A 27,428-nucleotide genomic window follows, 5' to 3' on the forward strand; every position below is an offset into this window, starting at 1 on the left:
ATCTCCTAATTAGCCTCCCTGAACATACTGCATGTGTCCACAGCCACATGTCTTCATCTTCATCTCCTATTCCATTTTCCACAACAGCCAGAATGCTCTTTTTTAAAATTCAAAGCTCAGCATGAGACTCTACTCTCCTGTGACTTCCCATTTCCCTAGGATAAAATTGAAATTTATTTCCATGGCCTTGAAGGCCAGGGTCAATCTGGTCCACCCCTCCTCTCTAAACTTATCTCATGGCATTCTCTTCTCCAAGCATTTTCTTGCCACGATTACTTTCCCTGATTCTTCCATCCTGGCCCGCACCCTAGACCATCCCCGTATGTTATGCCCCCTACTTTAATGCTATCCCGCACAGATCATCTATACCTGGCTAACATTTATTATCTGGGCCTCAGTTAAAATGCACCTCTTTGATTCCTGATCCTTAACATCAGACAAAGTCAGATGTCCTTAGTATAAGCTTTCTTGGAAACCTCTACTTTTCTATTAATTTTATGATAAATATCTAGTTACTTATGGGAATATTTGTTTGACTTGTTCTCACTACGAAGTTTGTTCGATGAGGGCAAAGTTTGTAAATGCCTTATATTTTGTGAACCTAGTAAATCATCTCATAGAGAAGGTGCTTGATAACTCTGTTATGCATAGTTAAAAAAAATAAATGAACAATAATAAATGAAAAATGGAGGAAATTAAATGAAAAATTGAGCAAATGACAGGAAAGGAAGAGCCCTGATCCCAATATCAGGACAACTAAGTCCTAGTCTAAATGCTGTAAAACTTCAGTATAGCTCTCTATACTGAGATATAGTGTCTATACCTCAGTTTCCCCTTTAGCATCATCCCTGTGAACCTTCCAGCCCTTCTATTTCATGTAAAGAGAAAATAGCAGAAGACTTCACAGAGTTTCCATCACTGGCCCTGAAACGTGCAAAACCATTGGCACAAACTCATTAAAGCCTGTGCTTTAGAACTTTGCCACTGAAAGTGTGGACCAGCAGCAGCAATAGCAACCAGCAATTGGCTAGAGTGACAGCAGAATTCTAAACTTGAATTCTCATTCCCTGGGTATTCATTGTTGTCAAGGGACTTTGCAGAAAAAATTAAAGGTTAATATCAAATGAACACAAAACAGATCAGCCTGAATTGTCCAGATGGGCCTGAGGCAGAAAGGATCCCAGAGATGTGGTAGAAGGCAAAAGGCGAAGTCAGAGATTCAAGGCATGAGGAGGACTTGAACCACAGCTGAGGAACTTGGAGCAGACTCATGCCCAGAGCCTCCAGAAAGAATGCAGCCTGACACCGTGATTTCAATCTTGTAAAACTCAGAGCAGAGAATGAGCTGAGCTTCACTGTGCCCAGGTCTCTGACCCTCAAAACTGTGAGTGAGTGAATGGGTACTTTTTTAAGCCACAAAGTTTAGAGTAACTTGTGATGGCAGCAGTAGGAACTAGTGCAATAAGACCAGGCCTGCTCAATCACAGTATGTCCTCTTGCCAGATCCCAAGTTGATCTTTTCAAGATGGTTCAGTGTCATAGTTACCACCACAGAATCTGAAGAGAAGCTGCCTGGGTGCAAATCTTGGCTCTGTCATGTACTAGCTGTGTGACCTTAGGGAAACATTTAACTTCTCTGTGCCTCTGCTTCCCCATTTGGATGATGGTTATCCTGCCTCTCCTCCAGGAACATAACAGAGGATTAAATGACAACACACAAAAACACTTAAGACAGTGTCTATATGTATGAGGCATAAAACATGTTGGTTACTAATATTACTTAGATTTTTTAATCCATTCTTGATCCCTCTCCCTCCACTTATCTTCAGGCCATCACCCAGTTAGTTAATTTACCTCGTGAATATCTCTTGAGTCTGTCCTCTTCCCTCTACTCCCACCATGACCATCCTAGGTTAACTACCATCATCACTGGCCAGAAGCACTCTGTGAATCTTCCCCAGTCCCACAAAGAAGCTAAAGTGACTTTTCAAAATGCAAATCTAATTACAATGCTCTCCTGCTAAAACCTGTGGCTATATGGGTAAATACAGAATCCATTAACATGTCCTGCAAAGTCTGATACCTCCTTGACCCATCTCAAATTTTTTTCTCTCCCTCTCTTCCGTCTCCTCCGTCTTCTCTCTCCCCGGCCCCCTCTTTCTCTCTCCTCTCTCCTGCCTCCCCTTCATCTACTCTGGCCTTCCTTCAGTCTGTCCCAGTGGCCAAGACTCCCTTGCAGACATGGTTGCCTAAGGCTAGAGTGCTGGAATCACAGGTCCACAATTGTGTTGTGCTTCTTTGATGGATACCTGAGTTCCACTCCAGACTCTAAGCATAAAGGCAGAAGTTCATTGGCTTTTTCTCATCATTGTATCCTCATACTTAGCACAGTTACTGGCACAAAAACTGGCTCAGTAAATAGTATTTTAATGAACAAATGAATGAATGAAAATACTGTGGCACAGTTGAAGAGGAAGGACAGATAAGCTGTTGGTGCTTGTTTTGGTTTGACTCCCACTTGGTGGCATGGAGGGCAAGAATTAAATTATATAATATCAAAAACATCAGTTCACTGGCTGGATCACTATTGAGTTGCTACAATCTTTGGGAGTGTGTCACAAACTATGCCCGAAGGAGCTGAGCACAGGAGGAAAAATCAGAATTTGGTTTCGCAAAGGGGACATCTCAAAATATGCTACAAGTCTAAGGGGTTATATAAGAACCAAAAGCTGAAAAATTGTCTTTCCACACTCTCACCATATCTATCATTTCTTTAGGTTTGTAGCCTAGAAAGGTTTCATCTACAAACTTTTTTCTCCACCAAAATAAAGCTCAGTATGCAGCTATCTCACGACTAGGTTAGCCCTCACTGTCCCTTTCATACTCAACCCTTCACTTCCCGCTTCCAGCTCTGTAGGCATGAATCACAGTGATCCAGAGCTGGAGAATGAAGAACCGCCTATGCTGTTCCCACAGAACACAGCCTGAAGAGGTGGCGAGACATTCCCAGACCACAGAGGGCCCTCAAGGGTGGGTTGGAGCAACTTGACCTCAGATATCTGTGCCAGAAAAAGAACTGATGAACAGATATATCACCCAGGAATGCCCAAGCTCACAAATCCTTCGTGAGGGCAGCAGAATGTGGAGGCCTGAAACCCTCCTCCAAAATCTAACTCATGCCCCACCATTCTGTGATACATTCTGTTCTCTGGGCTTCCATCAATGAAGTTCAGTCTCCCTGTCTTATAAGCTCCAAGGAACGTAGGGACCATGTCTAACACGGAGAATTCCAGATATAGGCAGGTGCTTTAAACCTGTAGCTTAATCTAATGGTTGTCAACAGAGACAACATCAGTCCCCTTTTGTTGTCTCGGGCTAGTTATTAGACAATTCTGAAATAGAATAAAGATGATGTTTAGCCATATCTTACTGAAAATTTCATGTCAGTCACTCTCCAGACATTGGTAGAATTTCTGACTCTGTGCTGGGTCCCTCCTTCACCTCCCTCCTAAACCCTCCACCAGTGGGACATACACTATACCCACCCTTCCAGATAGCAAGTCTGGAAATACCCTTGCGTTCTGCACATTGGCCACTTTCTACTGCTGGTGCTAAGCAATATCTCAGAGTAGCGAGCAGCCTAAGCCTGGGCTGAGATGGCAACAGTCCTTCTGAAGGACTCTAAGGTGACTAGCATAGAGCAATGGCTCTCAGACTTGAGTGGACACCAGAACCACAGGACAGCCTATTGAAACACGGATTCCAATCGGCCACCCTACCTTAGAATTTGTAATTCAGTAGATCTAAGGTGGAAACTGAGAATTTATATTTCTAATAAATTCCCAATTGATGCTGCTGCTGCTGGTCCCACCTTGAGAATGACCAACACTGATGTTAACTATGCAACCTTAGTAATGAAACTAGACAGATGTGGGTTCAAGTCCTGGCTCAGTTGCTTAGCATGTAACCTTGGATAAAGTATTAAATCTCTCAAATTCTCACTTTCCATCTATAAACAGAAAGTACTAACAGCAGCAATGCCAAGGATTAAATGGGCGATGCATGTGGATGCATACAAAACACCCCCACCCTAGAAGACAGAGCCCCTTTCCCTGCACCATACCCAGCCCCTGCCCTCCCCAAGCTGCAGGTGCAACCCACCTTGACAGGGCTGCCGTAGGATCATTTGGGTGGTGAGCAGGGGAACAGCTAATTGTCTCCACCTGCCTCTGTCTAGCAGTGTCCTGTCCACAAGGGCAATGCTAAGATGAGCATCAAAATGACTCCTCAGCCCACCTCACAGAGTGCAAACAAGGCCATTGCCTGCTGCTTCTGCAAGAATGGTGTTTCACATAGCTTTCTGCCCTGAGACTAAGTGAAAAAGTAATTCATCCAAAATCACACAGTAATGGCAGAGCTCCAGAGCTAAGACAATGTACCTGCTGACTTGCCAATACTGAACTGCAGTGGGAATCTTGCTATTTTGATTTATTTTGGCTGCTCTAACACATAACTACAATTTGGTACCCTAAAACAATACATATTTATTCTCTGACACTTCTGGAGGTCAGTAGTCAGCAATCAGGGTTTCAGTAGGACCACCCTACTGAAAGAGGGTCCAGGAGACAATCCATTTCTTTGTCTTTTTCAGCTTCTAGAGCTGCATTCCTAGCATTCTTTGGCTCATGGCCCCTTCTTCCATCTTCAAAGCCAGCAGTAGCCTCTTTAAATCTCTCACTGTATATAGAGAGAGGTTACATCACCTTCTTCTGCTGTAAAATCTCCTGTTTTCCTCTTCTAAGAACACTTGTGATTATATTTGTGCCACCCTGATAATCCAGGATAATCTCCCCATTTCAAGATCTTTAACTCAATCACATCTGCATAATCCCTTTTGTTATACAAGGTAATATTTACATGTCCCAGGCATGAGGACTTGGGTATCTTTGGGGGACATTATTCAGCCTCCCACGCTTGGATTGGTTGTCTCTCTGAGCCACCATTTTTTCATCAGTGAAGTAGAAATAATATATCCTCATGAGACCATCACCATGAGAACATCACAATACATGTCCACTGAATTGTTAAATGCTTCCTCAATACTCTTTTGTGTGTATATTTCATTAATTCGTTAACTATTTATTTACTCACCAAACTTTTATTAAACACTTACTATGTGCTAATACTGTGCTGAGCATAGGGGTATAATGAAAGGAAGAAGAGAATACAGATTTTAAAATCTCCCTTTACAGACTTTATACTACAGTAAAGGGAGACAAATGAGGAAGAAAATGCCCTGATGTGTAAAGAAAAGAAATTTATGTGCTATGAAAAGCAATTAGAGAGGATATGCTCTACGGAATGGTTGGTCACTCTTCTGGGAAGGAGGTAGGAGTGGAAGGGTAGAGCTTGAAACAGAAGTCTGAATGGACAGGGAGGTGTGAGTACCTGGAAAGTGCCAGGAATTTCTCCCTGTTGGAGCCTTGGGGCTGTCTTAGTCTACTTCCTGCTGCTGTAACAGAATGCCACAGACTGGGTTGCTTATAAAAAAGAGGTTCATTTGGCTCATGATCCTGGAGGCTGGAAAGTCTAAGATCAAACAGGTGCATTTGGTGAGAGCCTTCTTGCTATGTCATAACACGGTAGAAGGCATCACATGGCAAGAGAGCGTGCATGTGTCAGAGAGAAATGGGAGCCAAACTTCATCTTTTTATCAGGAGCCTACTCTCACCATAACTAACCCATTCCCATGGTATTGGCATTGTCCATTCATGAGGCCAGAGCCCACCCTCTATGACTTAATCACCTCTTAAAGGTTTCTCCTCTTGATATCATCACAGTAGCAATTAAATTTCAACCTGAGTTTTAGAGGGAACACTCGAATCATAGCAGGTGCTCAGGACTGAGGCACAGTGTGAGAGAGATGAGCTGACAATGCTGCCAGGGATCTGACGGCAATGACCCCAGGTGCCATGTAAAGAAATGTGGGTCATGTTATGTGCTCCAGGAGCCACCGAGAAGTTTAAAGAGGCCCTCCTCAATATTCCGTCCCCTGCAGTGATCCAGGGCTCCTGGCAGGAAACCCTGAAAGCTCTGTCCTCCTTATAAATATTAAAATACCAGATTCACAGAATTCTCTGTGAAGTGGTGGTTTCCTTAAGCGTCTCTTGCCTTTGACTTTCTTCCTCATTGAGACCTTTTGTGATTTATATTTTCAGAATTTTATTTTTAGAGCCTCCCATTACAGTGAGCCATCATCTCCCTTAGAATCTCTGTCAGTCTAATTTACAAATCATTTGCTCTTAAAAATATTCTTATACCCCTGGATTTCATTTAAGGCTCTAATCTTTGCAGTTCTTTTTCTATGAGAATGTTCAAACAGTAAATTCACTATATTAACTCTTGGTGCATTAGGCAGAGAAGAATAATTCTGATTGCTCATGCAGTATTTTTTTTTCCAACCTGGGTTGTTTTGCTGAGAAGTGGATTGATGGTAACTGTGATATGAATTTAGTTGAAAATGTTTGCTTTCTTGGATGCATAGTCCTTGGTCTATTTTATCCCTCCGCTTTACTTCCTGAAACTTAGTGACCCTCTCTAATATATTTTTGTCAACTGATATCATTCTCTCCGTGAACTTCAATAAATTGGCAGTGAACTACTGTGCTGGAAAGACATTTTGCATTAAAAACTGGATTCACAGCAGGCAATCAGCCTGGGGACCACATGTCTAAGAAAGCAGTCATTTTTAACTAAGGCTATTTCAAGCCCAGATAGAATAGGGCCGGTGTGCTCTGAAGCCACAAATGTCTAGCCTACTGACAACAAAATTACTGTACTGCATGTTGGTAATTAACCTTGTCAAGTAACTTTCAGAACAACTCCAGTGTAATGCACACACCCTGCTTTTGAGTTATATTGCTGTGATTTCCTGCATTCCTGTCATTACCCCTTACCAGCACTCCCTGATTCGCTTGCCCTGTTCCGCTTTTTGGTTCTTAGGATTTAGTAGCTTCTATCCACACTAACCATGCAAAATTTACTAGTTTATTGTGTTTACAGTTTATTATGTATCTCCTATGTTATAATGTAAACTTCACCAGGAAGGAGGCCTGTGTTTTGCCTACAATTGTATCTCAGATGCCTAGAATAGTTCCTCATATGTAGTAGGCACTCAATAATTATATGAGGAATGAATTAATGAATACCTTTTCATGGAGCTTTTAACTATCGTGTCACTGCTTTTTGCATCCCTAACTCCCAATAGTCAACTTATTTATTTCCCAAAATGTTTCGATCACTTCATCTCATGGCAAGTTGTGGTTTAGATCACAGAAAATTATTCTTGACCTTAAAGAGCAACTAGTTCCTGTCAAGGAGACACATATGTACAGAATCATCAGTTGATATAAATAATTATAAATTAAAATATATATTAGATTATAAATTAAAATATGTACAAAGCACTACCAAGCACAGAAAGAATTAATTCAGCTGCATTAATTCAGCTGCATACACTGTGACAGGAAAGATTCAGACAATTCTTCCCAGAGGAGGCTACTTTGAGTTATAGAGAATGAGTAGAAGTTGACTGGGAGAAGAGAGAAAGGAGTGAGCACACATCAAATGGCTATTCTAAGTGGGAGAACGCATCATGGGCTTGGGGGACTGGAAGTCTCTTGGAAATGCCAGAGCATGAGGATGTATCTTAGTTGACCTCCATAGCAGCTGACCTTGAGACAAAGATTCAAATCCAAGAGTTTTTTAGGGGAGGTCAAAGAAAATGCCAGTGGTGGAGCAGGAGGGTCAGAGAGGGAAGGGAACACGGCCAATGAAGGTTATGTCATCAAGCCAGTCACTGTAAGCCACCGGAGGGACAATTGGAATTTAGCATTGTGGGGAAACTTTAGAAAATTATATATAACATAGGCCTCAGAGTTATCCCACTGATGGGGCAATAGAGCTGTGATTTTCATATACTAAGTCCCTATCATGGCTGGGCACAGTGGCTCACGCCTGTAATCCCAGCACTTTAGGAGGCCAAGGCGGGCAGATCACAGGCCAGGAAATAGAGACCATCTTGGCCAACATGGTGAAACCCCATCTCTACTAAAATACAAAAAATTAGCTGGGTGTCATGGCACATGCCTGTAATTCCAGCTGCTCAAGAGGCTGAGGGAGGAGAATTGCTTGAACCCAGGGGCAGAGGTTGCAGTGAGCCAAGATTGCACCACTGCACTCCAGCCTGGAAAATAGAGCAAGACTCTGTCTCAAAAAATAAATAAAAATGAAATAAATAAATCCCTGTCAATGGTTTAGGACAACTCCCAGGGGTCAGTTGCCTTATTCTTCTGGCTTCCCATGTGTGCCTGACAGAGCATGGGCATCAAGGAAGTACAAACCAACACTCCCCGCTGAATGTTGGTCTCTGCACATGGATGTGATGAGGCCGAGGGATGTGTACAGGGCACCAAAGGAGTCTGCTACAGTTTGTAAGGAAAGCAACAGAGGATGAGGGTAAAAACTGCAGCAAGGACCAAATTTTTAAGGCTCTCATGTTATTCCTTCAAGCTTTATTCTATATTGAGAGAGCAGCACTGAAAGATTTTAGGTAGGAGAGTGATCCAATGAGATTTGAATTTGAGAAGGACCATTCTGGCTGCAGAATGAATGACAGAATTGGGCCACAGGTAGGGGGTGGGGTGGAGAATATTGAATCCAGGAGATCTAAGTTAGGAAGTAAATCCACCATATGGTATAGAAATAATTGAGCTAAAAGTCATGGACTGCTGCTGGAGATGGGGATGGGCAGATGGAATGGAGAGCTATTAAGGAGATAGAACTGGCCGGGCATGGTGGCTCAAGCCTGTAATCCCAGCACTTTGGGAGGCCGAGGAGGGTGGATCACGTGGTCAAGAGATCGAGACCTTCCTGGTCAACATGGTGAAACCCCTTCTCTACTAAAAATACAAAAAATTAGCTGGGCATGGTGGCTCATGCCTGTAATCCCAGCTACAAAGGAGGCTGAGGCAGGAGAATTGCCTGAACCCATGACGCAGAGGTTGCGGTGAGCCAAGATTGCGCCATTGCACTCCAGCCTGGGTAACAAGAGCGAAACTTGGTCTCAAAAAAAAAAGGAGAGAGAACTGACTGAAATTGTAAGGGATTGGATGTGAGGAGGAATTGGGGATGACTTGCTGGTGCTGGCTTCCCTGATTGCATGATGGTGACACTCACCTAGAGGGGAAGCACAGGAGGGGTATCAGTGCTGAGCTAAAGTGGTAAGGCTTGTTGAACATGGTAAGTTAGAGATACCTGTAAAGTATCCAGGTAGAGAATCCAGTGGGCAATGGATGCAGGATTATCGAACTCAGGAGAAAGATCTGGACTGAGAAGAATTGTTTAGAAACCATCACTTTATGGAAGACAATTGAGAGTAGAGAAGCAGAAGAAATTCCAGGATACATAACCAAAGTTTGCCATGTGGGATGAGTTAGCTGAATGTGACTATCAACACCCATTCATATGAAATCCTTCACTAAGCTAGAGATTACCTGCCCTCTATCATCCCTGGGTATTGCTTTGCCTTTATTTCTCTCCATATCTATCTAAAATGATTATTTCTTTCACTCAGCCTAGCTGGATTTGGAGAGGGAACAAGGCAAATTGTGTGATTTGGGGAAAGCTGTAGAAACTCTAATTATTAGCTTCTTCATCTGTAAAATGAGGATCCCATAAGTGGAGATTGGTTTGTCTGACAGTCAATTGAGGAAACTTTCTTGAGAGGTTTTCCAAAGCTTTCTCTCTCTCCTGACCTCAAAAGATCTTAAGTCTGGGCATGGTGGCTCATACCTGTAATCCCAGCACTTTGGGACACTGAGATGGGAGGATCACTGGAGGCCAAAATGTTCAAGACTAACATGGACAACACAGGGAAATGCTATCTCTATAAAAATAAAACAATTGAGCATTGTGGGGCATGCCTATGGTTTCACCTACCCAGGAAGCTGAAATCAGAGGAGTTCTTAAGCTTGGGAGCTTGAGGCTGCAGTGAGCAGTGATTGTGCCATTGCACTCCAGCCTGGGTGAGTGAATGAGATCCTGTCTCAAAAAATAAAAAGGTTTGGTGGGGATTGCTGGCAAGATGGCCAAATAGGAACAACTCCAGTGTGCAGCCCCCAGTGAGAGCAATGCAGAAGGCGGGTGATCTCCACATTTCCAACTGAGGTACTTGGGACTGGTTAGACACTGGGTGCAGCCCAAGGAGGGTGAGCCAAAGCAGGGTGGGACATCACCTCACTGGGAAGTGCAAGGAACTGGGGAACTCCATCTCCTAGCCAAGGGAATCCATTAGGGACTTTTCCCATTACTCTGCCTCAGATATAGTACTTTTCCAACAGCCTTCACAACCTGCAGACCGGTGCCTACAATACCAGTGCCCTGGGCTTCCAGCACAAACCCAGGTGGCCATTTGGGAAGACACTGAGCTAGCCATAGCAGTTTTTTTCATACCCTAGTGGTGCCTGGAATGCCAGCAACATAGAACTGCTCAATCCCCTGAAAAAGGGGACTGAAGCCAGGTAGCCAAGTGATCTGGCTCAGTGGGTCCCACCTCCATGAAGATCAGCAAGCTAAGATCCACTGGCTTGAAATTTTCAAAGCCAGCCCATGAGTTTGAGCTCAATCTGCGACATTCGAGCCTCAGCCATTGCTGAGGCTCGAGTGTGCAGTTTTAACCTCACCTGTCACAGGGAAGTTTACACAGCCACCGGGCAGAGCCCACAGCAGCTCAGCAAGGCCTCTGCAGGCAGACTATATCACTAGACTCCCTCCTGCTGGGCAGGGCATCTCTGAAAAAAGGCAGCAGCCTGTGAGGGACTTATAAATAAAGCCCCCCCCTTCCTGGGACAGAGCACCTGGGGAAAGAGGCAGTTGTGAGTACAACCTCAGCAGACTCAAACGTTCCTGCCTGGCAGCTCTGAAAGGAGCAGCAGATCTCCCAGCACAGCATTTTATCCCTGATAAGGGACAGACTGCCTCATCAAGTGGCTCCCTGACCCTTGTGTATCTTGACTGGGACACACAGGGGCTGACAGACACCTCATACAGGATAGCTCTGGCTGGCATCTGGCAGGTACCCTTCTGGAATGAAGCTACCAAAAGAAGAAACAGGCAGCAATCTTTGCTGTTCAGCAGCCCCCCACTAGTGATTCCTAGGCAAGCAGGGTCTGGAGTGGATGGACCTCCAGCAAACTCCAGCAGACCTGCCACAGAGAGGCCTGTGAGAAGGAAAACTAACAGAAAGAAATAGATTCAACATCAACAGAAAGGACATTCACTCAAGGACCCCATCAAAATGTCACCAACTTCAAAGACCAAAGATAGATAATCCACAAAGATGGGAAGAAACCAGCACAAAAAAGGCTGAAAATTCCTAAAACCAGAATGTCTCTTCTCCTCCAAGGGATCACAACTCCTCATCAGCAAGGGAATAAAACTGAATGGAGAATGAGTTTGATGAATGGCAGAAGCAGGCTTCAGAAGGTGGGTAATAAGAAACTTGTCCAAGCTAAAGGAGTATGTTCTAACCCAATGCAAGGAAGTTAAGAACCTTGAAAAAAAGTTAGACAAAATTGTAACTAGAATAACCAGTGTGGAGAAGAACATAAATGACCTAATGGAGCTAAAAAAATACAGCGTGAGAACTCCATGAAGCATACATAACTTTCAATACCCGAATTGGTCAAGTGTAAGAAAGGATATCAGAGATTGGAGATTAACTCAATGAAATAAAGTGAGAAGTCAAGATTAGAGACAAAAGAGTGAAAAGAAATGAATAAAGCCTCCAAAAAACTGGGATTAGGTGAAAAGACCAAATCTACATTTGATTGGTGTACCTGAAAGTGACGGGGAGAATGAAACCAAGTTGGAAAACACTCTTCAGGATATTATCCAGGAGAACTTCACCAACCTAGCAAGGCAGGCCAACATTCAAATTCAGGAAATACAGAGAATACCACAGAGATACTCCTTTTGAAGAACAACCCCAAGGCACATCATTGTCAGATTCAACAGGGTTGAAATCAAGAAAAAAAATGCTATGGGTAGCCAGAGAGAAAGGTCAGGTTACCAACAAAGGGAAGCCCATCAAACTCACAGCAGATCTCTCACAGAAATCCTAAAAGCCAGAGGAGAGTGGGGGCCAATATTCAACATCCTTAAAGAAAAGAATTTTCAGCCCAGAATTTCAAATCCAGCCAAACCAAGCTTCATAGTTGAAGGAGAAATAAAATTCTTTGCAGACAAGCAACTGCTGAGAGATTTTTGTTACTACCAGGCCTGCCTTATAAGAGCTCCTGAAGGAAGCACTAAACATGAAAAGAAACAACCAGTACCAACCACTGCAAAAACATACCAATTCATAAAGACCATTGACACTATGAAGAAACTGCATCAACTAACAGACAGGACAACCAGCTAGCATCAAAATGGGGGGATCAAATTCACACATAACAATATTAACCTTAAATGTAAATGGACTATATGCCCCAATTAAAAGACACAGACTGGCAAATTGGATAAACAGTCAAGATGCATCAGTATGCTTTATTCAGCAGACCCATCTCACATGCAAAACCACATATAGGCTCAAAATAAAGGGATGGAGGAATATTTACCAAGCAAATGGAAAGCAAAGAAAAGCAGGGTCACAATCCTAGTCTCTAATAAAACAGACTTTTAAACTAACAAAGATCAAAAGAGACAAAGAAAAGCATCAAATAATGGTAAAGGGATCAATGCAACAAGAAGAGCTAACTATCCTAAAGCTGAATCCCTGAATAGACCAATATATGTCCTAAATATATATGCATCTAATACAGGAGCACCCAGATACATAAAACAAGTTCTTAAAGACCTACAAAGAGACTTAGACTCCCACACAATAATAGTGGGAGATTTTAACACCCCACTGTCAATATTAGACAGATCAACGAGACAGAAAATTAACAAGGATATCCAGGACTTGAACTCACACCTGGACTAAGCAGACCTAATAGACATCTACAGAACTCTCCACCTCAAATCCACAGAGTATACATTCTTCTCAGCACCACATCACACTTATTCTAAAATTGACCACATAATTGGAAGTAAAACACCCCTCAGCAAATGCAAAAGAATGGACATTATAACAAACAGTCTCTCAGACCACAGTGCAATCAAATTAGAACTCATGATTAAGAAACTCACTCAAAACCACACAACTACATGGAAACTGAACAACCTGCTCCTGAATGACTACTGGATAAATAATGAAATGAAGGAAGAAATAAAGATGTTCTTTGAAACCAATGAGAATGAAGATACAATGTACCAGAATCTGGGACACATTTAAAGCAGTGTGTAGAGGGAAATTTATACCACTAAAAACCCACAAGAGAAAGGAGGAAAGATCTAAAATTGATACCCTAAAGTCATAATTAAAAATACTCGAGGAGCAAGATCAAACAAATTCAAAAGCTAGCAGAAGACAAGAAATAACTAAGATCAGAGCAAAACTGAAGAGATAGAGACACAAAAAAAACTTTCAAAAAAAATCAATGAATCCAGGAGCTTGTTTTCTGAAAAGATCAACAAAAAAGATAGCCAGAGTAATAAAGAAGAAAGAAGAGAAGAATAAAATAGATGCAATAAAAAATGTTAAAGGGGATATCACTACCAATTCCACAGACATACAAACTACCATCAGAGAATACTATAAACACCTCTATGCAAATAAATCAGAAAATCTAGAAGAAATGAATAAATTCCTGGACACTTACACACACCCAAGACTAAACCAGGAAGCAGTCAAATCCCAAATAGACCAATAACAAGGTCTGAAATTGGGGCAGCAATTTATAGCCTACCAACCAAAAAAAGTCCAGGACCAGACAGGTTCACAGCTGAATTCTACCAAAGGTACAAAGAGGAGCTGGTACCATTCCTTCTGAAACTATTCCAAACAAAACAAAAGGAGGGAGTCCTCCTGAACTCATTTTATGAGGCCAGCATCATCCTGATACCAAAACCTGGCAGAGACACAACTAGAAAAAAAAAATTTCAGGCCAATATCCATGATTAACAGTGATGCAAAAATCCTCAATAAAATACTGACAAACCAAATCCAACAGCACATCCAAAAGCTTATCCATCACGGTCAGGTTGACTTCATCCCTGGGATGCAAGGCTGGTTCAACATATGCAAATAAATAAACATAATCCACCACATAAACAGAACCAAAGGCAAAAATCACATGATTATCTCAATAAATGCAGAGAAGGCCTTTGACAAAATTCAACAGCCCTTTATGCTAAAACCTCTCAATAAACTAGGTATCGATGGAACATATCTCAAAATAATAAGAGCTATTTATGACAAACCCACAGCCAATATCATACTGAATGGGCAAACCTGGAAGTATTCCCTTTGAAAACTGGCACAAGACAAGGATGCCCTCTCTCACCACTCCTGTACAAAATAGTATTGGAAGTTCTAGCCAGGGCTATCAGGCAAAAACAAGAAAAAAAGGTATTCAATCAGGAAAAGAGGAAGTCGAATTGTCTCTATTTGCAGACAACATGATTGTATATTTAGAAGACCCCATAGTCTCAGCCCAAAATCTCCTTAAGCTGATAAGCAACTTCAGCAAAGTCTCAGCATACAAAATCAATGAGCAAAAATCACAAGCATTCCTATCCACCAATAACAAACAAACAGCCAACTCATGAGTGAACTTCTAGTCACAATTGCTACAAAGAGAATATAATACCTAGGAATACAACTAGCAAGGGATATGAAGGACCAAGGAGACCTACAAACCACTCTCAAGGAAATAAGAGAGATGGAAAAACATTCTATGCTCATGGTTAGGAAGAATCAGTATTGTGAAAATGGCCATCCTGCCCAAAGTAATGTATAGATTCAATGCTATCCCCATCAAGCTACCGTTAACCTTCTTCACAGAATTGGAAAAAAAAAACCACCTTAAATCTTATATGGAACCATGAAAGAGCCTGCATAGCCAAGACAATCCTAAGCACAAAAAAAAAAATAAAAGCCGGAGTCATCACACTACCACACTACCTGACTTCAGACTATATCAAGGTTATAGTAATCAAAACAGCATGGTACTGGTACCAAAACAGATATATAGACCAATGGAACAGAACAGAGGCCTCCAAAATAATGCCACACATCTACAACCATCTGATCTTTGACAAACCTGACAAAAACAAGCAATAGGGAAAGGATTCCCTATTTAATAAATGGTGATGGGAAAACTGGCTAGCCACATACAGAAAGCAGAAACTTGACCCCTTCCTTACACCTTATACAAAAATTAACTCAAGATGGATTAAAGATTTAAATATGAGACCTAACACTATAAAAACCCTAGAAGAAACCTAGCAATACCATTCAGGACATAGGCATGGGCAAAGACTTCATGACTAAAACACCGAAAGCAATGGCAACACAATCCAAAATTGACAAATGGAATCTAATTAAACTAAAGAGCTTCTGCACAGCAAAAGAAACTATAATTGGAGTGAACTGGCAACCAACAAAATGGGAAAAGATTTTTGCAATCTACCCATCTGACAAAGGGCTAATATCCACAGTCTACAAAGAACTTACACAAATTTACAAGAAAAAAAAAAAACACCCCATTAAAAAGTGGGAGAAGCATATGAACAGACACTTCTCAAAAGGAGACATTTATGCAGCCTACAAATATATGAAAAAGAAAAAAAGCTTATCATCACTGGTCATTAGAGAAATGCAAAACCACATTGAGAAACAATCTCACACCAGTTAGAATGGTGATCATTAAAACAATGAGGAGACAACAGATGCTGGAGAGGATGTGGAAAAATAGCAATGCTTTTACACTGTTGGTGGGAATGCAAAGCAGTGTGGTGACTCCTCAAGGATTTAGACATAGAAGTACCATTTGACCCTGCAATCTCATTACTGGGTATATACCCAAAGGATTATAAATCATTCTATTATAAAAACATATGCACATGTATGTTTATTGCAGCACTGTTCACAATAGCAAAGACTTGGGACCAACCCAAATACCCACCACAGACAGACTGGATAAAGAAAATATGGCACATATACACTGTGGAATACTATACAGCCATAAAAAAGATGAGTTTATGTCCTTTGCATGGACATGGACAAAGCTGGAAACCATCATTCTCAGCAAACTGATACAAGAACGGAAAACCAAACACCACATGTTCTCACACATACGTGGGTGTTGAGCAATGAGAACACATGGACACAAGGAGGGGAACATCACACACTGGGGCCTCTTGGGGGTGGGAGGCTAGGGGAAGGATAGCTGTGGGTAGGGGGATTGGGGAGAGATAGCGTTAGAAGAGATACCTAATGTAGATGACGGGGTGATGGATGCAGCAAACCACCGTGGTACCTGTATACCTATATAATAAACCTGCACATTCTGTACATGCACCCCAGAACTTAAAGTATCATAAAAAATAAAAATAAATCAAATACATGTTCCTATCCTGAAAGGCACTTAGCTGGGTTAGTACAAGATACTCCTCACTGCACCCAACATGACCATTCACTCCCAACAAGCACTATACCTTCTACCTGCTAATGCTGATTCCTCTTTTACCTAGAGCTTCATAAATGATTAAATAACAGCTATCCTTGGGACCAGTTAGAAGGGCCACAAAATCCCAGCCACTGAGACCACTGTGATAAAAGTCCTTTGTAACAACTTGCCTTCTCCTCATGTGAGTTTTATGCCAAGTGTCTACTGATGTGCAACTCTTCCACCAAACAGTTCTGCAGTCCAAGGACAGGAAGGCCACTCTGCAGGAATGTGTAGGTGATGATATTTTTTTCATTTTGGTACCTAAACATGACACTGTATGTGGCAACAATGAAATGTGCTCCTGATTGTTTATGGCATGGCTGTAGGTGAAACAGGCTGTGAATGTCTGCACTATGTTTTGCTCCATCAACTCTTGTTATATGGGTTGATACAGGAAGAGAGATAACAGGAGTTGTGTGTTAGAGAACACAGCCACCCAGCATTCAGCAGGGTAAAAATACTGCCTGTGGCATGTGGTTAAACGCACAGTGCTACACCAGGAGTTGCTCAGTTTCAGTACACCTGCTAGATCATTCCAACAAGCTTCCCTATATTCCCAGGCTTTGCCGCTGCTACCGTCATTTCTTTATCACTCAAGTCCATCAACACGACCCCTTTTTCTCCCTCACTTCCCACATGCAAACCATCACCATTTATCAGTAATCATAGCATTTATTCACCACTTATTATATTCCAGACAAAGCCTGTGCTAAGTGCCTTTAAATAATTTGTCAATTTTAATCACTACAACAACTTTCTGAGGTAGGGCTATTCTTATATTTTTTTTGCAGCTATGGAAAGGAGGGTTAGAGAAGTTAAGGAGCAAGCCCAAAACATCACACAGCTAGAAAGTGGCAGAGCTGGAATGTGGATCTGGCTTTGCCAGCCACTTACGTACCACAGTTTTTCCTGTAGAACATTAATGATCTTATTTGCCTCTCCTTTATCTGACACCTTGAAGTTTCCAAAGCACTGTCATGTGATCCTCTAAGTAGAGCAGAGAACTAGGCAGGACATGCATCATCATTATTTCCACAGAAGTGACTAGGCCTCCCAGGGTTTCACTGACTTGCTCAAAGCCACGAGTCCAAGCCTTGGACTCAGATCTTCTCTCTTTTCATTATTCTCATAAATATCATGCTTTTTGTTCAGAGAAGCTGATTCCTCTGTAATTACCCATGTATGAAATTTCATGGGAGGCCAGATTAAGCCTACTACAAAGATATTTCTGGTAGTTGAAGTTTTCCAAAAATGGAAGAGGAGGTAGTGAGTTCTTCTTCCTTTTTGGTATTCATTCAAACACTGAGCAGTCACTGGGGTAGAAAATCATTGAGGGAATTCAACCCATTTCCTGGGGGTGGGGTAAATAAAGGCAGCTAGAGTAGATGAGTTCTAAAGTCCATCTCTCCCTGAGATCCAACGCCTCAATTTTCTGGGGACCACTCCGTCCTCACCATTTTTGTTGCAGTCGTTCCATTCCCTCACCCTGGCTTACTGCAGCCATCTCCTGGTTGATTTTCTAGACTTTGTGGTCTTTCAATTCATTAAGTCCCCCTTGGCCAGGGTGATCTTCACCAAAGTTGTGCTGAACATAGACTTTATCTCTAAATCTTCAGTGGGTCCCTTTAACCAGCCATATCCACCTGATGCACCTCTAATCGATGTTCTATTAACTGTCCACATTCTCTGTCCAAGGTAATTTTTCATATCCCCCAAACTCAGTTTCTACTTCAGTCAACCCAATCACCTGCCTCCTCCCAGAGACATCAGATGTATTCTACCTTCCCTCTTTGCTATCCTTGTCCCTCTCCTAAAACATCCTCCACTTTCCCTCTTGCCCACTTATCCACATCCACCCTTTCATGCCCAAGGCAATCTCATTTTCAGTTCAACAAACAAAACATTTGAATGAATTCCTCATACTTAGGACAATCTTCCACTCATGTAGTGAGTCCACGGCAACCGCAAAACAAGCAAGAGATGGCCCTGTCCTTGGGGAAGAGTACAATCAGAACCTACTGCTCTGGACAAGCCTTAGATTTGAACACTTCATTCTACATTGGCTAGTTTCTTGGTAGTTGATGTGAGCTGATTCCATCTCTTCCACAACGGGTAGAAAGTGAGCCTTCTTCCACCACCCCACGCCCATGTGAGAGAATGGTAGGCAAGCACACAGTTCCAAGTGACATGATTAAGGAGTCTTGCATGTTTGACTTTATCTCCAAATTCACACACACACACACACACACACACACACACGTGTGTGCATGCAGCCCCCCAGTGATTGGAATTTCTAGCATATTGGAAGGGGTGTGGCATTTATAGATTAAATCTCATCTCTACTACTTTCTTGGAAAAGGGGTACAGCAAAACTGGTTAAAAGAGGAGAGTTTGGAATCTGACTTCTTGGTTTAAGTCCCAGCTCTGCCAACAGCCAGGGGACCTTAACAGGCCACTTAATGTCTCATTGCCCCAGCTTTCTCAATAGCAACAAAAAAAGCAGGCATTGGGGATGATTTAAAAAACAAGCAGTATACAATGCCTTCCTCCCAACAGGTTTAAGTTATTGTAAGGATCAAGTAAGTTAGTATGTGTGGAGCACTCAGAACAATTCCTAGCATACGGTGATCAAGAAATAATAGTGTTAGCTGTTCTTGTTATTGCTAATTCAGTAACCTTGGACAGACTGCTTAAATTTCCTGAGTCTCAGTTTCCTCATCTGTAAGATGAGAGCAATACTCACCTCCATAAGCTGACTCTGAGAATTAAATGTGAAAATATTGAGAAAGCTTTTCTAGAAAAGCTTCCCTTATCTTCGACCCATGGCCTGGATTTAAACTCCCCAAACACAAATACAACTTCTCTCTCTACTTCTTTAGCCATTTTGCAAGTCTATCATTCATATTACTGTAGTAAGCTGGTTCTTTTTATTCCATAGAAAATGTTGGCCTCTGACAAATTCATCTTTAGAAAATTACAACCTAAATGACACTGGACAACTGCATAAGCCAAACACAGTTCAAGTTCCCCAGGCCATAGGCAGCTTTTCCGACAGCCCATCCCTGCTCATTTTGGCAAACTCTGCACAGCAGAGAGAGGAATTGGCCCTCCCCAGGAAGATTTGGGGCCCCAGGCACATCACATCGTGTAAAATCTGGTTAAGATAAATATCAGGAGCAGCCTTGAAAGCAAAAAGAAGTCAAAGCAGGTCAGACAGCAGCCGGAGGGAGTTTGGGAAGGGGAGGAGGGCCTGAGTCACCAGCTCTGACTGAGAGGAGCACTAAGAACAAGTCTCAGAGGAAAGGCAGGCTTCCTGAGCCCTGGAATGCTAGGCCTGCTTGGTAGCTTTAGACCTAAGCCACAGGCTAGGCTTTGAAGACCCAGAACCCCCTAAATGGGGTCCAGACTTGTTTCTCTGGTTGCTTGTTCCCTAGAGATGCTGTTAAACAGGCCACCAAAGGGACAGTGACTTACCTAGTTCAGGAAGGTGCAGTAGCCTCCAGGGGCAGACACTGAGGGACTGCTTGGAGTGGGCTTGATAATAATGGAAAGTAGAAGCCCGGTGCGGTAGCTCACGCCTGTAATCCTAGCACTTTGGGAGACCAAGGTGGGCAGGCAATCCTCCATAAGGATCACCTGAGGTCAGGACTTTACGACCAGCCTGGTCAACGTGGCGAAACTTTGTCTCTACTAAAAATGCAAAAATTAGCTGGGTGTGGTGGTACATACTTGTAGTCCCAGCTACTCGGGAGGCCTAAGCAGGAGAATCACTTGAACCTGGGAGGCAGAGGTTGCAGTCAGCCAAGATCATGCCACTGTACTCTAGCCTGGGCGACAGAGCAAGACTCTGTCTCAAAAAATTAAAAATAATAATAATAATGAAGAGTGGAGTCAGACTCCAGCAGGGGAGAGTTTGAAGGCACTGCAAATCAACTCTTCTATTGGAGGGAATGAATTGTTCTAGAGGCCATGTAGACTTTCTAGAGCTGCAATGTTTTTTTTCTGGTGAAGTCAGAGGTTTTTTGCAAGCTCCTTCTCTGTTCTCTACATGTCTCCACAGGACTTCTCTATAGGGCTAGGCTGAGAAGGCAAGTTCTCAGGTCTATATGGTGGAGGGAGACAGAGGCTACAATGTCACCAGTGGAACCAGGCTCTCTACAGCATAGATGGGGTAGAGGGCGGCATGGAGAGCCTTGAAAGGAGATATCAAGGCACCTAGGAAAGGAAAAAAGCAGGAATGCATTGAGTCATACCACTCTGAAATGTTTTGATGAGTCAAGCATCCTCTCCTGATGTTATTAATGTTAAAGAAACAACTCCTTGGGTTTATATTGAGGTTGCACCAATTCCTGACCACTGTGCTAAGAGCTGGGTGAAGATCAGTGAACATCACAAACAATGTTATACTACTTTTTTTTTTTTTTGAGACAGAGTTTCTCTCTTGTTACCCAGGCTCAGTGCAATGGCACGATCTCAGCTCGCTGCAACCTCCACCTCCTGGGTTCAAGCATTTCTCCGGCCTCAGCCTCCTGAGTAGCTGGGGCTACAGGTGTGCACTACCATGCCCAGCTAATTTTTGTATTTTCAGTAGAGACGGGGTTTCACCATGTTGACCAGGAAGGTCTCGATCTCTTGACCTCATGATCCACCCGCCTCAGCCTCCCAAAATGCTGGGATTATAGACGTGAGCTACCACACCCGGCCTTGTTATATTACTCTCAAGAGCTTTCTCCATAAGGCAACAAGAGGGATAATAGTAAGCAATAGAGGAAAAGCTGACTTGCCTTTCTGTCCTATATTAGTTTCAGGTGCCCATAATTTTTTTAGCAAGTGAATTTTTCTAGAACTGTGGATTTAGTGTTGGGGGTCAAAGGGAAGAAGGCTGCCATTTCCTGAATAGAACTTTGGTGACAAACAGAACCACACCTGGTTGACTTCTTAAATAAAATGTTTAATAGAGTTGGAGTCTGTTTTCTTAAGGGGTCCCTGAACAGTTGTAGAGAAAAGAAATCCTTGGGGCATATTTTATTTATACTCACTATGCATTTTTTTTGTTTTATTTTTGAGATGGAGTCTCACTCTGCCACCCAGGCTGGAATGCAATGGTGCAATTTTGGCTCACTGCAACCTCCACCTCCCAGGTTCAAGTGATTCTCTGGCATCAGCCTCCCAAGTAGCTGGGAATACAGGCATGTGCCACGACTTCTGGCTAATTTTTTATAATTAGTACAGATGGAGTTCCACTATGTTGGCCAGGCTGGTCTCAAACTCCTGATGATCCAAACTCAGGTGATCCACCCGCCTCAGCCTCCTAAAGTGCTGGAATTACAGGTATAAGCCACCATGCCTGACCATTAGTATGCTTTTCTAAATCAACCACAGTATGAGAAGGAATAATATTACCTGATACTAGGCAGGAGACAAACAGGGAACTAGCGAAGTCTGGAGTAATTGATCTCATTTATGAAGCTGAAGAAAGATTAATTATTCAAAACTACCAGACAATAAGAAGTGGGTTGAGCACTGGATGTTTTTAGAGATCTCTCTGGTGTTTGCTCTCTGGTGTTACTTATCTGAGGGACCCAGTGTTCTTCACTGGAGTAGCAACAGCTAAATGTTATTGAGTGCATACTAGTGTGCCAGTATATTTCAAAGCACATTTCACATGTTAACTAATTTAATCCATCTGACCATTTTCTGACATACTTGTGAATCTCACCATTTTACAGATGAGCTGACTGAGGCTCAGAGAGCTTATAGAGCTTGCCCAGGGTTACACAGCTAGCCAAGGCAGATCTGAGGTTCACATCTAGGACACCTGGTTCCAGGTACAGGCAATTCACCTGTCCCACCTTTTGGGGAAAGGCATGCTTCCAATTGGGGTGAAGATAGCTCACGGTCATCCGAGCACACAGCAGAAAGAGAGGAATCTCAATAAAGAGAAAGAGGCATCCTCTCTACTGTGGAGCCAGTGAGGTTCTAATCCTGGATTCCACACTCTGGAAAGCCCAAAGCTCTGGTAGGATGAAAACCACGGGGAAGGACAAAGGTAAACACGGAAACACCTGAGCTCTCAGACACCTGGGTTTGGAAGCCTCCTGCCCCTCCCCACCACATTCCCCACCCATATACATGCTGCTGCCCTCACTTTCATTCTCACCTGTTTATGTGCCCCACCTCAAGGCGGTGGAAAGGACTGTACAATTTGTCCTGATACCTGCCAAGTAAGGGAGCCCCGACCCACTCAGTGAAGAAGCAGGTACAATCCAAGTACAGTGACCACTCCATGGAGGACCAAGGATCTCAAGTTCTGAACCTGACTTGATGAAACCCTGTTAGGGAGAAGCCCCATCTGATATTCACCTATTTCTGACCAACTTTGACCTCAGCAGCCTGAAAAGGGCACAGCCATGGCTCTGGAACTTTCCATAGCACAGTGTAGGAAAAGCTGGTTTTGTTCTCGTACAGGGAGACTGTCTCCGAGGGGATGCTAATAATAAAAAAGGATGTGTGTAGGTTGCATCCGCAGCCCAATTGCTTTGCAAGGTCATTGTGCTCTGTCCCGAGGGTCATTAATTTAGCTGCCTCATTGCCACCCACAAACGCAGCCAATACATTCTTCAAGTCCCCTCAGGGGACTTGAAAAAGCAATTTGGGATCCAGTCTTACCAAGGTTTAGGCAATGTTTCACACAGGGTTAACATTCTGGTGCTTAAATTCCCTGTTGGATCAAATGGAGCTGAGACCTCTATCTACCCTATGTAATTATCTGAGATTTAATGAGATAACACAATTAAAGAAATAGAATAACTAACCTCTGCCATCCATTCTTCTGGTGCCACAGGTCTGTTTTCTTGTTTGATCCCCACCACATCCTATGAGAGAGAGGATTATCCACATTTTACAGAAGAGGAATGTCTGGGAAACATGTGATTTGATTAATTTCATACAGCTGGAGAAGGAAGGGACCCAAAAATGTAACCCAGGATGGGATGACTCCAAAATGTATAGACTTACCCAACATAGTGCTTCTTTCTTACTATGCTGACTCACAGTAGACACGGAGCAAACGTTGATTACCTTTTGTATTTCCACACTTAGTCTTTTTTTCTTTTAAAGATAGGGTTTCACTTTGTTGGCCAGGCTGGTCTTGAACTCCTGACCTCAGGTGATCTGCCCTCCTCGGCCTCCCAAAATGCTGAGATTTTTTGAAAGCACAAATTGGTCACTCCCAATAAATCACTGGGCAGCCTGACTCATCAAATGCTTCCTCAGTCACCAAGGGATGGAGGCATCTTGGGTGCTGCGTTCCATACAGACCTGTCACTGGGCAAATCTGCGGATCTCTTTAAGATAGACAGTGTTAATGAGGGCCGGTGAGACACTAAACTGTCAGTTACAAAGCGGGGACCAGACAGTGCAGCCAGAGCCCCAGGCCTTGGCATGCAACTCTTCCTCTTTCCAGGGGCTTCTCTTTTTTCTTAATTAGAGATTTGGCTGAAATGTTTGAGCACTTGCAGTCAGTGCATAAAGAAAGTGGAAAGGACTGTGAGAGAGGAATGATGAGCCAGCACTTTCTATGTGTTGATAAAGAGAAAGAGAAAGAGGGTAACTTGAGGATGTTCCTTCCCATAGGGCAATGGAGCAGAGAAAGCCACGCTGCAGTGGTATTTTCAAGGGATTTAAGAGCAAGTTATAAAAGCTGTGAGAGAGTTTCATTGGGTTGCAAGAGAAACCAAAGTCTCATCCACACACAAAAGTCTGTGTTTCAGGACTGAAAAGCCATAACAGGGAGCTTAATACCAATTAAGCTGCATGGGAAGGGCTTGGGGTTTTAACGATCAGTGCACTAGCACCCTTGTGTAGTTTAGAACATCAGGAAGGCTCTGTGGCATGCTTCTGAAAATTTCACCTGCCATCTTCATCACTCCAAAGAGAAAGGAAATGGCACATCCCTTAAGGCCTGGCAGTGTCGTGCTCACTCATGGGAAGTGCTCTCGACAGCAGGGTCTCTTCTCCTGTCGTGGGCTTATGTCTCAGGCGGAGAGAGGCCTCCTTTCTCCAGGCTCTCAGCTCTTTCAAAGTCATTCACTTTCTCAGGAAGCATCTCCCAAGGGTAACTTGCATCAGGTTGTTGGTGCTGCTTTCTGAAACGTAATAAGTTATTTTCTCAAATTATGCTCACTTATTTCTGTTATCACGTCTTAAAACTTAGATATCGCTTCACTTTGAATGACCAGATACTCTACTGTTCTCCCCACTAGGGTGGGACCACCGTGGCCACAAATGGAGGAGGCAGTTGGGGATAAAATCACAACACTGATGAATAGACTAGGTGTACTAGTAAACCTGTAGAAAATCTAGGCTCACTTACAGGAATAGAAAAAGACAGCCCACTAAATAAAGAGACTGTCAAGAAGTGTTTCACACCTAACATGGCCAATAAATGGATTCTCATCCACCAACAATGTTTTTCATGATTTTCCTCATCCACAGGATCAATGAGAAATTTTGTAAATTTATTTTGTTTAATTGAAGACAATAATCACCCTCAGGGCCAGGCATGGTGACCCACGCCTATAATCCCAGCACTTTGGCAGGCCGAGGTGGATGGATCACTTGAGGTCAGGAGTTCGAGACCAGCTTGGCCAACATGGTGAAACCCTGTCTCTATGAAAAATACAAAAATCAGCTGGCGTGGCGGCGGGTGCCTGAAATCCTGGCTACTCGGGAGGCTGAGGAAGGAGAATGGCTTGAACCTGGAAGGCAGAGGTTGCAGTGAGCCAAGGTTGCGCTACTGCACTCCAGCCTGGGTAATAGAGTGAGATCCTGTCTCAAAAAAAAAAAAAAAAAATGCACTCAGGCCTTTTACCTCCATCCCACCCCCAGCACCCACCCCTTGGGTCTGGTCATGCAACCAGCTGTTTAGAAACTTTAAAAAAAAATTGGCACATAAAAACTATGTGCATTTATGGTATATAGCATAATGTTTTGAAATATGTATACATTGAGTTAATTAATATACACATTACCTCACATACTTATGTTTTGAGCATGGTGAGAGCACTTATAATCTACTCTTAGTGATTTTCGAGTACATAACACATTGTTACCAACTCTAGTCACCATGTTGTACAATAAATCTCTTGGACTTATTCCTCCTGTCTAACTGAAATGTTGTATCCTTTGACCCAAATCCCTCCAATCTTCCCCACCACCGTGGAGAACTCTTACCCTAATTGTGGTTGTAAGCTATTTCTGTGGAGCCAGTTTGTTTTTAACAGAATTAAAAAACATAGAAAATCCCTGCCCAGACCCTCAACCAAGTTAATTCATTGAAAAAAGAAATTCTGAGTTCCTGTTAGGAACTTAATAGCCTAATGGGCAGAACAAACTGCTTTTTAAATCTCAGCTTACTTGATACATGGAATTGTCTTTTAAAGAATGTTGGGCATTTTCACAGAGAAAATAAATGTAGAGGCTGTAATCAATCATTGAGTAAATCTGCTCTGTGTAACATGCCTGCTCAAAGTTCATTTATTTCACAGTCAATTCCTTTTTGATTCCCTTACCTCATCAAGTGGTTGAGCTGAGGCATGTACTCAGTTCTTTCTTGTTATAAATAGCAAAGCTACTTGGAACACTAAGGGAGGAAATGAATCCATACCAGCAAATATCGTAGAAAGAGCATGGGCTCAGTCTCAGGCACACCTGGATCACAGCCCAACTCTACCACTTACTTAGTTGAATGAACTTTTGCAAGATTTTTTAATCTCCCCAAGCCTCAGTTTCTCGTTTATAAAAGAGGCTGTTGTCTGGATTAAATATGACATAGAACAGCACTTGTAATACGGTAGGTGTCCATGAATAAGAGCTTGTGTGATTGCGACACCACCACTACATTCAGGTGTGTTGGCCAAGACCTCATTTTGCATACACTATTTTCACTGCCTGACTGTGGTCAAGGGCCAAATGACGGTGGAAACTAGAAAGATCAACTCTTAATTCTGCCCTTTGAACAACATGTTGGCTGAAGGAAAGTAAATATTTGAGTATGTGTTGGATCCACAATTTACGATCCATCCTTTTTGCAGGAGTGCCAACCCATGAGGTTGCCAGAGTAGCATTTCAGAGCATCTGCACAAACCACACAGATCAATGCCAGTGCCTGCCTGAGAATGAAAAAGCAATGGGACCAGGAAGGATAAGCCTTGTCAATCAAAGAAAGAATATGCAGGAAGGACAAGGGCAAGTTGTCCTTGAGAGAATGGGATAAAGAAGAGGTTTCCTCCAGACACCTTCAGGCTAGGGAGGTAGAACCCTCTTTCTAGCTGTCTAATGTTCATTCTGTCTTTAGTGCATCCTTGAGGAAAGGAAGAAGACAGAGTTTTCCATCTGCCAGATGTCTCCCTTATCCCAAGTTTTATTCACGTATCCATTTATGTTCATTACCACAGGAGGTCTCCCGAGCCTCACTTTAACAGACTGGCTTCCCAAGATTTATTGGTTGATAAGTGTAACTACTTATATAGTGTATATACTCATGTAAGTATATAGTGTAAATACTACATAGTGTATATACTCATATAAGTGATATACTTGTATATAGTGTATATATTCATATAAGTGAAATGAGTATATACACTATATAGTATTTACACTATATACTTATATGAGTATATACACTATACAAGTGTAAATACTTATGTGGTGTATATACTCATTTAAGTGAAATAATATAATATTTGTGCT

The 27,428-nt window shown here is 42.6% G+C and overlaps 2 protein-coding genes across 5 annotated transcripts in view; one reads left to right on the forward strand and one right to left on the reverse strand.

Moving 5' to 3' along the window:
- LOC144581680 (uncharacterized) overlaps positions 1 to 24,823 on the reverse strand; it is a 49,726-nt gene extending 24,903 nt beyond the window's left edge. Inside the window, exons 1-2 of the mRNA XM_078366063.1 lie at positions 23,694 to 24,823; positions 23,492 to 23,551 (exon numbers count right to left, since the gene is read on the reverse strand). Coding sequence (XP_078222189.1) covers positions 23,492 to 23,551; positions 23,694 to 23,700 — 67 coding nt within the window. The 5' untranslated portion in view covers positions 23,701 to 24,823. The remainder of the gene's footprint in view (positions 1 to 23,491; positions 23,552 to 23,693) is intronic.
- The window catches only part of PCSK5 (proprotein convertase subtilisin/kexin type 5), a 470,824-nt gene that overhangs the window by 315,712 nt on the left and 127,684 nt on the right, over positions 1 to 27,428 (forward strand). The gene's annotated exons all lie outside the window — the stretch shown is intronic.

This window comes from Callithrix jacchus, chromosome 1, assembly GCF_049354715.1.
Source record: "Callithrix jacchus isolate 240 chromosome 1, calJac240_pri, whole genome shotgun sequence".
Classification (NCBI taxonomy): Eukaryota; Metazoa; Chordata; class Mammalia; order Primates; family Cebidae; genus Callithrix; species Callithrix jacchus.